The sequence below is a fragment of the Tamandua tetradactyla genome, chromosome 14, assembly GCF_023851605.1.
Source record: "Tamandua tetradactyla isolate mTamTet1 chromosome 14, mTamTet1.pri, whole genome shotgun sequence".
Taxonomy (NCBI): Eukaryota; Metazoa; Chordata; class Mammalia; order Pilosa; family Myrmecophagidae; genus Tamandua; species Tamandua tetradactyla.
The window spans coordinates 89,404,383-89,419,789 of NC_135340.1; the positions used below are offsets into that span (position 1 = coordinate 89,404,383).

Here is a 15,407-nt window from a genome sequence, read left to right on the forward strand (position 1 = left end):
GGCCCATGCTGGAGGCAGGGAGCACACAAAGAGGACTGCCAAAGTGTCTGCTCTTAAGAAGCTCTGAGACCAGAAAGGGGAAGACAATGAAATTCAAGTGGTGTAAAAATTACAAGCCCAGACAAACTTCACCCCAAGTCATTATAAAAAGATAGAGGATATATACATGCATTTCAGAAAAATGCCTACATTTACATAAACTTCTATGCAAACATCTGTAGTCCCTAATCTTAGAGGAAAATGTAATCATAGGCACTGTAACCTCATTTTTGGTCCTGAGAAAGATGGATACCAATGACATTAAAATCTGATAAAGAAAAGAATCCAGCTGGCTAATGCATTAATACACTTAAAAAATCCAAGGCCTTGGATATTATCCGTTAATAATGCTACTAATGAAGCACTCCGTGCCAACCCACAGAATTGCTAAGGGTCTTTTCTAACTGACTCGCAGGCTAGTGTATTATGATTTTGGATGCTAAATGAAACCTTAACAATTCTCCATATCAGCAAGTGTGGATGCATACTCCCTTAAAAGGGAAAAAGGAGAAGGGAAAAGGAGGGGGGAAAACCCTAGTATATAAAAATGTTCTTACCTCCACTTGCATATTCCATGATTAGGTAGAGTGTTTTTTCCGTTTCAATGACTTCAAATAACTTCACTGGGGGAGGGAAGAGACATGAAGAGAAAAAGAAATAAAGGGCTGTATGTACACACTATGCATATATAAACTGTAACAATGAAAAGCATTTTTTTAACCTCTCTCAAAGAATTTAACAGTCAGTCCTCTACAAAACTGCTTTTAAGAAATTTCATCATATATTATAACAGAAAAGATTTCATAAAGCATAGAATTCCATAAGAATAAAGATCATTCTCTGGGTGCTCAAACAGCAAAACTTCACTATACACTCAGCAGTCCAGCAAAACATATCGACTTTCATTTTCCTCTATCACCATTCTTCACTGGGTCTGCACTGGCTAACTTTCCTTCCAGCAGCTCATCCTCTGCAAGATGACAAGACCTCAGGAAAAACTGTCTTCATTCAACCTGTAAGAGTGGCTCAGATTTACCCTGTTCCTGCAATGCAAACTTTTCATTAGAGCTTTAAGAATCTAGATCCACGTGAGACATTTTGTTGCTTGGGAAACATCCCAATGCTTGGACAACAAGTTCCTCTCTGATTATTCTGAAGTCAAGGTGGAAAGAAGTAGAAAAGATTGATTTGCAAATGAATTGAAAAAAGTTTTTATTAAGTAATTAATTTTCAATAGTTTTAGATGTGATTTTGCTACCACCATTCCTTGTTACACATAGAAATATTTCTATTACTGCTAATTAATAAAATCATCACATATCAATTAAAAATACATGCATTGTTAAATGAAACTGAAGTAAATTTTTGTAGCTATCAAATCATCATTTTGCATATCTACTTAATTTTGAGAATAATACATTTTAAAAGTTAGATTAACCAAAGATAAAAATTGGAGCAAATGCTAATCTTTTATATTGCAGGCTATTTGATGGTACTTGAACATAGAATTAGACCAAACAAAGCACCTAACACTTACTAGCTAATCAGTCAATGCTGAATTGATGAATGAAATGGTCAGACATTTCCTTCAGCTCTCATACATACAGATTGTCAAGAAAAAGCATTTAAAGAAAATTAAGGTAAACCTGCAGGTCAACAATCAACAACAACAAAAAAAACCCCTCTAAAATTCAATGCAAATACTGCCTTGTCTGGAAAATCTACTTTAATGCAATAGGAATTTTTTTTAAAATTTAAATCTATTATCAAAGATCGGTCCTTAAGGAAGAAGAGATCTGTGGAAGGAATCAGGGCACAACTTAAGTAATTAAAAGATAAAATAAATATTTGTAAGTTAGTTCTAGGTAGGTAATAAAGCTTTGGGTAAAAAGTTGGAATCTGAAATCCAGCGTTGGCTGGCTAACTCCAAAGGGCTAAAATGAAAAGCAAAGAAAGGAGCTTTCTTGCCACTAAGAAAGAAAGTTTTCTTTCCCTTGAAGAAGGGTATATTTCTTGTGATTTTTCTATTCTTTAAACATAGCATATTTCACTGATTCAAAGTGGTATACTTTTCCACATTTTAACTAATCTTCCTGATGTCAAAATGATGGCTCTCTATAACTAATTGTTAGCATTTTTTCCTTGCTATACATAAAATAATGCTTTTTACAAGGATAGAATGACTTGGATTTGAGGAAATAAGCCTTTTGTATAAGTATACAATCAAAACAGGAGGGCCCATATAAAAGTTTTCCCCTCCTGTGGTTGCAGAATCAACATTAGCTTCTATTCTTATGCCTCAGGGATTCTTGCTATGTCTTCAACAGCAGGCATGTCCCCACCACTTCCCACAAGTGACTCTGATAGTAACCCTACACACTTGGCTCTCTTAATAACAGCTATTTCACCTTGAAATAATGCTTTTAGATTATAGAGATTATCATTGTATAAAAGCATTTTTATTTTAAAAGAGCTCTATTAAGATCTACATGAGATCAAAAGTTTCCATTTGGACGTATAAAGAGTGGAGGTCAAGCTGCATGTGAGGTATAGGTTTTTTGTTTTTGTTTTTTTTGTTTTTTTCTTTCTATTATTGTTTTAATTCTTATTCTGTTGTCTTTTTATTTCTTTTTCTAAATCGATGCAAATGTACTAAGAAATGATGAATATGCAACTATGTGATGTTATTAAGAATTACTGATTGTACATGTAGATTGGAATGATTTCTAATTGTTTTGTTAATTCTTTTTTTAATTAATAAAAAAAAAAGAGTGGAGGTCAGTATTAAGTAATTTGTATATCTTCATCTTGTTTCTACAGTTATGAGGGCAGGAACCCGCCCTTCCTTCTCTTTAAAACTACCCCACATTATACCTAGTATAGAGCTGCGCGCAGAGGACGTGCAAAACAACTCAGCTTTTTAAAACAATTCATACCAAAATTCCATTAAATAGCATGCATCCCAGGTGTCGTAAAATATGATTCAATGTATAAGTATTTTCTTAGGTACAAAACTACATCAAAACAGGTTATACCATAACTAAACTATGATAATTTTAGATCTATTAAAAAGTTAGTTTTTAGCTAAATTATAATCTGGTTACAGATGTTTCCACTGCATTAAAATTATAAATTCAAGTACTTAATTCCTTAGCTTTTATATCTTATCTTAAGTCATTAAAAAAAAAAGAATGCAAATGGTCAATAACTTGTATGTATATTTTAAAAATAGTAAACATGTACCTGGGCTGGGGGGAGGTAAGGAATCTCCTTCTATCATTCCTGGAATATACGTTTAGCTTTATGACATACTTTCAAAGAATGCATTTTGACCCAAAAATATATAAGAAAGCAGAAAGTACCTGTGTTTGGATGGTTTAAAATCTTCATTATTCTTACTTCTCTGAAGAGCTAAAAAAAAACACACACACAATCCCAAGACAGTTATTAAATGTTACATTCTACTGTTGCAATATAAAATTAAATTTTCTCTTGGATAAAAAATGCACTGCAAATGTTTAGCATTCCATATCGAAGACTAATAGGAAAGTCTTGGTTAAGTCTGAGATCGCTTTATAATCTATTACCAAACTCTTCAATTTTATTTTATAAGTAACAGCAAAGGTCCCATGACGGGTGTGTGTGTGTGAATTTTACTTTGCTACTTTGAAAACAAGATCAGATTTAGGCAAAATAATTTGTGATTAAACTTTGATTCACTAAACCTTCTACCTAAGGATTCTAACTTAGTTAATCAAAACTTACATGATCCCAATAAACTACATCATGAGCACATTAGACTGATGATTTAAGAAATTATATGAAAAGATTTTGAAGAAAACCACCCTCAAGAAATCCCTTATTGGAGAAGGCAGGTAACTTAGCACCAAAGTTGGGGTGGGTGGTTACATTAATGCTCTGAATGAATCACACCTCACATGTTCATGCTTTTGGTGACTGTTCTAGTTTGCTAGCTGCCGGAATGCAACACACCAGAGATGGATTGGCTTTTAATAAAAGGGGATTTATTTTGTTGGTTCTTCAGAGGAAAGGCAGCTAACTTTCCACTGAGGTTCTTTCTTACGTGGAAGGCACAGGATGGTCTCTGTTGGTCTTCTCTCCAGGCCCCTGGGTTCCAACAGCTTTTCCCAGGGTGACTTTCATTTTTGCATCTCCAAAGGCCTGGGCTGAGCTGCAAGTGCTGAGATGAGGAATGCCAAGCTGCTTAGCAGTGCTACCTTGCAATCTCTCATTGAAGCACCAGCCAATTAAGTCAAACGTCACTGATTGCAGCAGACACGCCTCCTAGCTGACTGCAGATGTAATTGGCAACAGATGAGGTTCACTTACCGTTCATTGGCTTATGTCCGCAGCAACAAGATTAGGTATGCTCACCTGGCCAAGTTGACAACTGAATCTAACTAACACATGTCCACCCCTTGTCAACTTGGAAACTTCAAGCATCACCTTACACAGATGTAAAAAATTCTCTTGCTGTGGACCTGTGAATCTCAAAACAAGACCGGTGCCAATAAGCAAAGGAGGATATTCACATTATACAGATTGTCATTTCCATAGGGAGAAATGGGAAGAAACACAGATGTAAAACCTGCAGGGCAAGCGCCGTGGGATCTCAAACTCTGAAAGTCATTTATCATTCGGCTTTAGAAAGTGGCAGTCCCACCCCTTCCAAGGGCCTATGCAGTGGCCCGCCTCTTACCAAATCAACCTCGGGGAACATCGAGGAGACCACCTCTGGGCTCCACTCTCTCCAGGCATCAGGGCCACCCCTGGGCTCTCTGCCATTTCTGGGGCACACGCTCAACCCCTCCACATGGTGGCAGCCAGGCTCTCCCAGTCCCCCAAGGAGCGTGCTACACCTTTTCCAAGGTATGAGGCTGTACAACTCTTCCAGTGCAATGAGAGGGGAGACTCATCCTCGCCCTTCAGGGTAGACTCACCCTCTCCACGCATACAGGTGGGTTTACTCTCCTGGCCGAGGTTTCTTGGCTTCAGACTGAACTTCCATGGTTCTCACTCTGCAAATCCAATCTCTCCCTTTCGTGCCCTTTTTCAAGATTGCCAGTGGTTTCATTTACACCAACAGTCCCTTCATGCACTACAAGACTTCCCCATCAATCTCTTCACAGTTCCTCCAAAATCTCCCCCTTAGCCATCCAAAAAACGTTCCAACATATCTGGTATTTGCAAACCGCAGCAGCACCCCACTCTCCGGTACCAAATCTGTTCTAGTTTGCTAGCTGTCGGAACGGAACACACCAGAGACGGACTGGCTTTTAATAAAAAGGGATTTATTTTGTTGGTTCTTCAGAGGATGGGCAGCTAACTTTCCACTGAGGTTCTTTCTTCTGTGGAAGGCACAGGATGGTCTCTGCTGGTCTTCTCTCCAGGCCCCTGAGTTCCAACAGCTTTTCCCGGGGTGACTTCTTTCTGCATCTAGAAAGGCCTGGGCTGAGCTGCAAGTGCTGAGATGAGGAATGCCGAGCTGCTTAGGCTGTGCTACGTTGCAATCTCTCATTTAAGCACCAGCCGATTAAGTCAAAGGTCACTCATTGCAGCAGACACGCCTCCTAGCTGACTGCAGATTGTCCGGAGCTTCTTCTCTTGGTCTCTGGTCCCCGGCCGGCGGGGGAAGACGCTGAAGAAAAAGACTCGGACACACTCCTCCAGGTTTGTCGTAAGTGCCAAGTTTTACTGGAGCTAAGCTTACACACCTTGTTACATTTCTCACGCAGGGGGGAGACTCCCTGCGGGGGACAACCTCTATGCGGCCGTCAAGCACGGCTCTCTGCGGGCTGTCTCCCCGACTTCCCGCCCGGGGTCCTAGATATAGTGTGGTGATTACCAATGGCTGAGCTACACGTACAAGGCTGGGATAGGTGGATAGGAGAGGTGGGCGTGTACATCATGGGCGGAAGTGACGATCGGGTGCCATCTTGGCCCGAACGTCGGGTATACGTATAAGGCGGAAACAGGATGCGGGCGCCATCTGGCTCACTCGATGGGCGGGGGGAACTCTAGGGCAGGCTGCGGCGTGTCCACTAGGCCCGACCCGGGAGGCGGCTCTCCACATCTCCCCCTTTTTTATTCATTTTGACCCAGTGTCTCCATTGATGAGTGTGCTCCCATGAGCCTGAGAGGCCCACTACATGATTTGGTGCTTTGGGGAGTCTGGACTAGGCTCCAGCCATCTTGCGGCTGAACCTCTGGCACCGACCAGAATGCTCACCTCATATAGAGACCGGAGAGCCCGTGAGCTGGAAACCACGTGACTCTCCCTGCAGTGCTTCGCCTCGCAACTGGGTTATGTAGGGGGGCAGGAGAGCGGCAACCAGAGCCGAGAGCGTCATTAGGTGTCTCTGTGCAATGGCCGGAGTCTAGTCTGGCCAGGACCGTGACTCCGCCGTAGAGATCATCCTTTAGACAAAAATTATGACTTCTGGTGCCGCCTTTTACACCCGGGACACGGCCATGGGCTTTGCAGCAGATCCTGTTTTCGAGCGCCCCCCCTGAGTGGCCGGGACGGGCCATACAGTGAGGGGAAGGACTGGGTAGCGGGACGGTCGGTGCCAGAGCATCAGGGGCGAGTGACATAGCCAACATAGTGGTGACGCGTAGCTGTTGCTGCGTCTGGAACAAGCGTTCTAACAAACATTTAACAATGAGCAGAGTTACTAAGAGTCCCACTGCTAAAAGAATCCAAGTGGTCAACCTGGGCCAAGAGAACCATGAGGTGACTTGGTCCCACAGTAGCTCGTAGTGGGAAAAGTGGGGTTAAAGTTAGTCTCTCTTCTACTCGGTCGGAGGGTCACTTGCACTGTTGTTGTCATCTTTTCGGTCGCCGCCATCATCAGCAGAGTTGGAGACCGGATCCGGTGGCTCTGGTTGGAGGCTTATCAATTTTCTGGGCAACAGTTCCTTGGCGTCCTCGGGCGACGTCACGGTTCTCACCAGTCTTTCCGGAACCCACACAGGTTGACGTCCTGGTTCCTGGGGAAAAACACAAACAGAGCCTCTGGCCCAACTAAGTACCGGGTCAGGGCCTTTCCATTGTCCTGACAGAATATCTTTCCACCGGACTAGACCTCTATGCGGTGGGCTTGAGGTGGTGTGTTGAAGGGCAGGTGTCACCCCTAGTGGGTTTTCATTTAGAAAATTATATGTAAATAAAGCCACTGACAGTTGAGCCTTCGGGGATAGGCCATGGCTTATTCCCCCTTTTTGTTTTTTGAGCAGGTCTTTAAGAGACCTATGTGCTCTTTCGATGATTCCCTGTCCTTGAGGATTATAAGGGATGCCATGCTTTAATTGCACCTCCATAGTATCACAGAACCTTTGAAAGGTTTGACTGGTGTAAGCTGGTCCATTGTCTGTTTTTAACAATTTTGGCTTGCCCCATGCTGCCCAAGCGGCAAGGCAGTGCGAAATAACCTGGTGAACTTTTTCTCCGGTCTCAGCCGTGGCGAATAGTATTTGGGAGTATGTATCTATAGATACATGTAAATATCTCACTTTGCCAAATTCCGCATGGTGAGTGACATCCATTTGCCAAATGTCACCTGGGATGAGACCTTTGGGGTTGATGCCCAGTGAAGGGGCTGCCTTTTGCTCGGAACAATTATTGCAGGCTCTAACTATATCTCGGGCAGCTGCGCGCGGTATTTGAAACCGTCTGGCCAAGGTGCTTGCATTGACATGAAATTTAGTATGGAATCCCTGTGCTTGCTGATATGGTGTTAGCACTGGGAAAATATGTGGTTGCCGAGTGGCCTTATCTACTAGGCGATTTCCCTGCGCCATGGGACCTGGCAGGCCTGAGTGAGCTCTTATATGGGTTATGAAGAAGGGGCATTGCCGGGAATATATGGTTTCCTGAAGTTTGAGGAAGAATGTCTTACTGAGGAAGAATGCTTTATAACGCCCACCGTTTCTAAAATATTTACAGAATTCACTACGTAAAGGGAGTCTGATACAATATTTAGAGGATCGGTGATTTCTTTCAGGACAGTGATAATGACTTGTAATTCTACCCACTGAGGTCTTTGTGGTTGAAAAAATACTGTCTTGGGAGTACTCCCTTCTACACAGTATGCTCCTGAACCGGAGCTGGAACCATCCGTGTATACGGTGAGGGCATTCACTAGTGGCTTAGGTGAAGTTATTTTAGGAAAAATTATTGGATGTTGGGTAATAAATTGCAAGAGGGGGTCTTTCGGGTATTGGTTGTCAATATTTCCTGCAAAAATACACCTGAGAATAGCCCATTGGTCTATGCACCCAGTAAGCGTTTCGAGTTGCCGGGAAGAGTATGGCACTCTGAGGTTTTTAGGGTGTTGGCCAAAGTGTTGCACTGCTCTTTTGAGGGCTTCTGAGGCCAATTCTGCAACCGCTGTGGGATAATGTTCTAAACTTTTTCTGGGGGAGATTCCGGGGTGGACCCAGAGTAGTGGTCCTTGTTGCCACAGCACTGCCGTAGGCTGCAGTTCTGTGGGCAGCAGGCAGGCTTCAAAAGGTTCATGGGGGTTTATTCTTTTTATGACAGCGGTGCTGAGTGCCTCCTCTACTTTAGCTAGTGCTCGCCGTGCTTCGGAGTGAGAAGCCGGGGAGAGGTTATATCTAGGTCTCCTTTCAACAAATCATATAAAGGTGCCAGTGTGGCATTGGGTAGTTTTAAGTATGGGCGAACCCAATTGATATCCCCCATTAGTTTTTGCAGGTCATTTAGGGTCTTAAGAGTGTCTGTTCTAAGAGACACCTTTTGGGGGGAGACTTGAGTGGGCGAAAGCTTCGCTCCCAGGAAGGTGGCATTATCAGCCATTTGAATTTTTTCAGGAGCAATCATGAGATCGGTATTTCTGAGCGTCAGCACTAGATGTGACAGCGCTGCCTGAAGGAGGGGTAAGTCTGCAGAAGTTAGTAAAAGATCGTCCATGTAGTGAACGATTTTCACTCGAGGGAAACGTCGCCGGGTATCAGTTAACCGTGCGGCAACGTACAGTTGACACATAGTAGGGCTATTGGTCATGCCCTGGGGCAGGACTGTCCATTCAAATCGTTGACTAGGCCCTTCCTGGTTAAGGGAAGGTATGGTAAAGGCGAACTTTGGGGTGTCTTCAGGGTGAAGTGGGATTGAGAAAAAACAGTCTTTAAGGTCTAGTATAAAGACAGGCCAATGCCCCGGTAAGGCGGAGAGCAAGGGTAACCCCGTTTGAACAGGTCCTAGGGGTTCCATACAGTTATTAATGGCTCTTAAATCATGTAATAGTCTCCATTTCCCTGATTTTTTCTTTATGACAAATACAGGTGTATTCCAAGGGGATGAGGACGGAATGATATGACCTTCTTTTAGCTGTTCTGATATAAGCGCGTGTAGCGCATTGAGCTTTTCCTGCGGCAAGGGCCACTGAGGCACCCAAATAGGGGTCAATGTTTTCCAAGTTATTTTTATTGGGGTGGGTGGGAATCTTCCCTCAGTGGCCCCCGCGAAAAACCCAGGCCCTGCCTGCCTGGATTGGGTATGGTCTGTACAGGCGCTGGGCGTCCTTGCAGGGAGGCCCCCAATCCTTTTCCGGGGACGTATCCCATACCTTTTAGAAGGTCCTTGGCTGTTTTGGAATAATTAGTTGTTAGGGTAAGATCCATTTGTGTCAGTACGTCTCTTCCCCATAGGGAAACGGGTAAAGCCAGCACGAAAGGCTGAAAAGAGCCGTGATGTCCTTTGTCATCTGCCCAGTGAAGGGCGGAGGCACTTATCATGGGAGCAGAGCACTGCCCGATCCCTGTGAGGATTTCTTCCGCTTTGCATAGCGACCAAGAGGCGGGCCAGTCTTGCTGCCGTATAATAGATCGGTCAGCTCCGGTGTCCAGCAGGCCCAGGAAGGGCCTGCCTTGCACCTTGAGTGTCAACATGGGTCGGTTCTCTAGGGACATATGTAAACCTTCAAAGATTTCCCCAGACGATCCAAATCCTCTGTCTCCCCTTAGGTCGGGTCTGCTTGGAAAGGCAGCATGTAAACTAGGCAGGAGCAGGAGTTGTGCCAATTTATCGCCCTCTGCAATGACTAAGTGCCTTGCTGTGACTGAACCATGATTTGGGGGAGCCGGTGAAGTCTGAGTCTACCACGCCTGGTATAACTGTTAGTCCTTTTAGGGCCGTGGACGCTCTCCCTAATATTAACCCAACAGCCCCTTGGGGTAAGGGCCCTTTAAAGGAAGTTTTCACTAGCTGAACACCCATGGAGGGGGTTAATACGAGTCGGGAGGTGGCACAGAGGTCCAATCCTGCGGACCCGGGGACGCACGGAGCGGAGAGGAGCAGGGCGGGGGCCCTCCGTATTGGGGGGCCCCCTCCGCCCGTTTTTTGAGGGCTGTTCTGGTCTTCCAGAGAGACGCTCCCCTTCTGCGCTGAAGGCTGATCTACAATCTTCCGCACGATGGGGTCCCTTTCTACAGCGGCCACAGAGTTTGCTTTGGACTCGGGGTTCATTTTGCCGCTGATTAGGGGCTCTACCGGGACATTCCCTCTTAAAGTGACCTGGTTTGCCACATCCAAAACAGGTTTTAGGCCTTACCACAGGACCCCCCGAGTCTCCTGTGTCCACATGTAGAGAGCTAGCTAGCATGGCAGCAAGACCTGCATTAGTTAAAGGGCTACCAGCATCTCTACAGAGGCGAACCCAATCTGTCAGGGACTTCCCTCGATTTTGTGCAAGAATAACTTACATTCTTTATTGCACTGTTCGAATATCATCTGTTTGATAACTGTTTCTGCTACCCCTGGGTCAGAAAAGATTCTTTCTGCTGCGGTCTGCATTTTTGCCACAAAGTCTACAAATGGTTCGGTGGGTCCTTGGTGAATGCTGGTAAGCGAGGCCTGAGCTTCCCCTTCCCCGGTCAGCTTTTTCCATGCTCCCACAAAGCAGCGGAAGACTTGAGCATAGACTTCTTGTGGATACCCCGTCTGATTGTGGGCGTGGGTGCCTTTTCCTAGTAGCATGTCGGCATTCCACCCACCCCGCCTCCCTGCGGCATTCTTTGCCGCTTGTTCTTCTGCTAATTCCTCAAACCACGCTTTCCAGTCGATGTACCGACCTGGAGGCAAGCAAGCACGAGCGAGCTGATAAATGTCTGCGGGCGTGTGGTTTAGTGCCGAGAGGTTCTCAACCATATTTAGAGTGAATGGTGCATTCGGGCCATACTGATGAACAGCTTGTCTTAATTCTTTTAACACTTTATAGTCATAGGCCTCATACTGGTTATTACCGGGAGGATTAATAAGGACTGGAAACATGCCTGTTGGCTGATTAGCACTTATCGCATTAAAAGGGTTCCATCTCCAAAAGAATCTCCCCCTACCAAGAGCTAACGAGCGGCCCTGTGGGGCTGTATACGCGGGCGGCGGAGGTAGGCAAAGTGGTCCCTCCTCCTGCCAGCGCTCCGGAAATTCAGGGTTACCTTCTGGAGGGGGTGAAAAAGACTCATGACAGTTACCCGAGTCGGCCACTAGGGGGAGCCCGTATCGGGGGTCTAAGGCGGAAACACCAGGGCCTCCCCCCAAAGGCCCCCGCGTCACGCTCGCGGGTGCGGGCGGGGCGGAAGGTCGTGGGCAGGTTTCTAGCTCAATTAACGGGTTTTCATTTGTCCCCACGCCCTCACCGTCCTCTGATGCTGAGTCCGAGCTGTCTGATGAGGCGCCTGGCTCCGACGGCCTGCCTCTGCAAGAACCGTCCGTAAACGAGGCAGACCGGGAACTTTCAGACTGCCCCATGCTTGCAGTCGGCACTAGCTTCAAGCGTGCTCGGTGACGTCTACCGAGCTCTCCCCCGGGGTGGCCTGAGTACCCACGGGCCTTAACCCTCAAGTAAAGCAAAGACACTTACCTCTTCGCGGTGATCAGGCGCGAAGGTTGAGAGGAATCAGGAGAGGCGCGAGGATGTTCCCCGTACGGGCCACCACTTGTCCGGAGCTTCTTCTCTTGGTCTCTGGTCCCCGGCCGGCGGGGAAGACGCTGAAGAAAAAGACTCGGACACACTCCTCCAGGTTTGTTGTAAGTGCCAAGTTTTACTGGAGCTAAGCTTACACACCTTGTTACATTTCTCACGCAGGGGGGAGACTCCCTGCGGGGGACAACCTCTATGCGGCCGTCAAGCACGGCTCTCTGCGGGCTGTCTCCCCGACTTCCCGCCCGGGGTCCTAGATATAGTGTGGTGATTACCAATGGCTGAGCTACACGTACAAGGCTGGGATAGGTGGATAGGAGAGGTGGGCGTGTACATCATGGGCGGAAGTGACGATCGGGTGCCATCTTGGCCCGAACGTCGGGTATACGTATAAGGCGGAAACAGGATGCGGGCGCCATCCTGGCTCACTCGATGGGCGGGGGGAACTCTAGGGCAGGCTGCGGCGTGTCCACTAGGCCCGACCCGGGAGGCGGCTCTCCACAGCAGATGTAATTGGCAACAGATGAGGTTCATGTACCATTGGCTTATGTCCGCAGCAACAAGACTAGGTATGCTCACCTGGCCAAGTTGACAACTGAATCTAACTAACACAGTGAGTACCCCCTTCGCGATGACGTTAGCCTCAGCCATGTGACTTGCTCTGGCCAATGGAACATTAGCAAATGGGAAGCACTGGGTGGATAAAATAGTTGGGCATCACTGCCTCTTCTCTTGGAATGATGTTGCCACTGTTTGAAGAATTGGTCTAGCCTCTTTAAGGATGGAAGGCCACATGTAGAAAGAGAGGCTCTGTGGTCTCAACTTGAGACCAAACTCGTGTACCGACCAGGAGAATGCAGGCACACTCCTGAACATTTGGGTGAGAACTGAAGGTAAACTGCCAAGTCAAATCCAGCAGAACTGCTCAATCACTCCCCAAAATAAGGAAAAACAACAAACCACGTGGTATAAACAAGTGCCATGTATTCAGAAGATGGTCAGATCATTAGGGACTGGGCTAATATGAGAAGACTTCCGAAAAATCACAAAATTTTTTAGAAGCCATCATATTTAACTCATTTGTGAACAAAGGAAACCAGGGTCCTGGGAGATGAAAAGATTTTCCAAGGTCCTGCTATCTTTCTGCGGTAAATCTCGACAGAACTAGGCCTCTCAACACCTAGGGAAACAAGGTCTAGGGAGAGCCCTGGAAGGTGAGAAGCTGGTGAGAAATCACAGGTTCTCACTGTACTTGTCCTTGCCTTCTGGGTCTAATCTAGAATTGAATCAGCACCTAACAATTGAGAGCATGGGGAGACAGACCCAGGCAAGATGTGAAAAACAATTTAAGCTCAGAGCTTAAGAATATGGTTATCTGATGATCAACTATTACAGTCGAGTAGCTGTATTTGAATCTTCCAAATTATTTCCCCAATTGCTAAATTAGAAAAGCTCCAAGTTGGATGAAATAACAATATAACTTGGACTCCTGTGCTTAGAATGAAAGGCCTGGCAGTTCTGCCTCATCCAGCCTCAGCTCACTCTTCCAACCTCAGCTCTAGCCACTCTACTCACCTACCTAACGTACAGAGCTCTTTCCTTTCTTAGGGTTTTTTCTCTTTTCCATCCCTTAAGCCTCAGATTCTCTGAAAACCTTACCTAAGTAGGTCTCCTTTGTTTTCCATCATAGTTATCTATTCATTTCTTTCCTACTATCTTTCAAGTTGCGATGGTACACTTTTATTTGTATTCCTGGTTAATGATATCCTGTCATCCACAGGGAGGTCTGTCTCTGGTAAGTGAGTTTCATACTTAGTATCTATATGATCAAGGCCATTAAGAATCCCTCTCTCAAGGAGTTGTTTTAAGAAATAAATGAGACAGATAATGCTCACCATCAGGCACACAGCAAGTACCCAAAATAATGGTTGCTATTATTATTTTACATACCAAAATAATACCATGCATCGTAAACCTGATGTAATCTATATATCCTTAGTAATGAAAAATATCTGGTAATAAAAAAAAAAGCTCTCATTACGTTCCCCTATATTTATATTAGTGTTCTCAGAGATTTTCAGATTAAAAAGCCTTCTCTGAAAATAAATCTTATATGGACTTTCAAATAAATAAAACACAGAGGTGCTCTGATGGAAAACAGGGGTTGGGCTCCTGGAGCCTTGCTTGCTTAGCACTCATACCCCATTCCCCCACCCTCAACCCTCAATGCTGGCAATTCTGAGAGCCCTAGAAAGAGGATGCAAAACGGCACCCATAAGTCATATTCTGCTTGCTGGCCCCCATTTGTTTGGTCCACCAATGTTTTCTTCAACAATGTAATTCGTTGCCAACATTAAAAAGTAACAAGAGAAAACCTAAAAAATTAGGTTGTTATCATTTGGCAATCTTGGGGTCCACATGTATGCATAACAACTACCAACTGGAGGTTTGTAGAAGATGCTTCTTTTAAATGGGGTTCTTGCCTTGTCCAGGCGTGGTCTTAGAGCTAGCAGCATGGACACAGAACCCAGACCCTCACAACCCTGCCGGATAGAAGTTGCACTGTAACAACTCCTGGTGATCTACAGTCACATTAAGGTTCCAGAAACACTGCTCCAGAACTTTTCACGCAATTATTGATTGTTTATCACTCTCTACCTGTCAGGCCTCAGGACTCTAGGGACTTTAAAAAGGCACAATTAAAAATCACTAGTCTATATTTTTACTAATGTGCTATGAAACTTGATTTAAAATGCATAGTAAAGGTAAATGTGATTGAACCCCTGGTCAAACTGTTGGCACACATAAGTGCTCAAGAAAAAGTTTCTTCAACAAATGAAATCTGAAAGTTAAACTGATGTGGTTTCAGCATATGTGGATACTCATGTTGTTACATCAGCCTAAAATATGGAAAGAAAGAATACTGTAAGTATAAAACATGTAGATATTTAAATATTTAGTCTTTCCACAGCCTGAAAATATGAGATTTTTAGTGACCGGAACTAGAAGTCCAATCCTTGTCCAACCTCACTCCCCATTCAACCCACCCCAATAGCCCCTTCTTTCCTTTCCTCCTATGAAGGGCCCCTAAGGTACCTCCATAGACCTCTTGGGTCTGGGAGAATGTGGATGGACACAGACAGTGCTGCACACTGCGGAGCAGGGGTTCTCAAATCCAGCCCCACCCTTCACAATCCTGCAGTCTCAGGCCCTCCACAGACTTGCAAGTGGGGCCAGAAATCTCTATTTATTAAACAGCTGCTTGGCCTAGAGTAATGTTGAGGAGTCACAGCTCTGGAATGCTTCATGAAGGAAGATAGGGGTCAGTACCATGCCTTCTTTTCCTCAACACTGTTTTGGAAAGTCAGTGAAGGTTTCTTTGTCTTACTTATCCTAACAATCGCAGCA

The 15,407-nt window shown here is 45.1% G+C and overlaps 1 protein-coding gene across 3 annotated transcripts in view; it reads right to left on the reverse strand.

The window, feature by feature from the left end:
• Nucleotides 1-521: 521 nt before the first annotated feature.
• Nucleotides 522-15,407, reverse strand: part of LOC143656374 (MAP/microtubule affinity-regulating kinase 3-like) — a 61,569-nt gene continuing 46,683 nt past the window's right edge. For all 3 annotated transcript variants that reach the window (XM_077128457.1, XM_077128456.1, XM_077128458.1), the window contains exons 4-5: nucleotides 3,402-3,450; nucleotides 522-662 (exon numbers count right to left, since the gene is read on the reverse strand). In XM_077128457.1, the coding sequence (XP_076984572.1) occupies nucleotides 574-662; nucleotides 3,402-3,450 (138 nt within the window). In that variant the 3' untranslated portion in view covers nucleotides 522-573. The remainder of the gene's footprint in view (nucleotides 663-3,401; nucleotides 3,451-15,407) is intronic.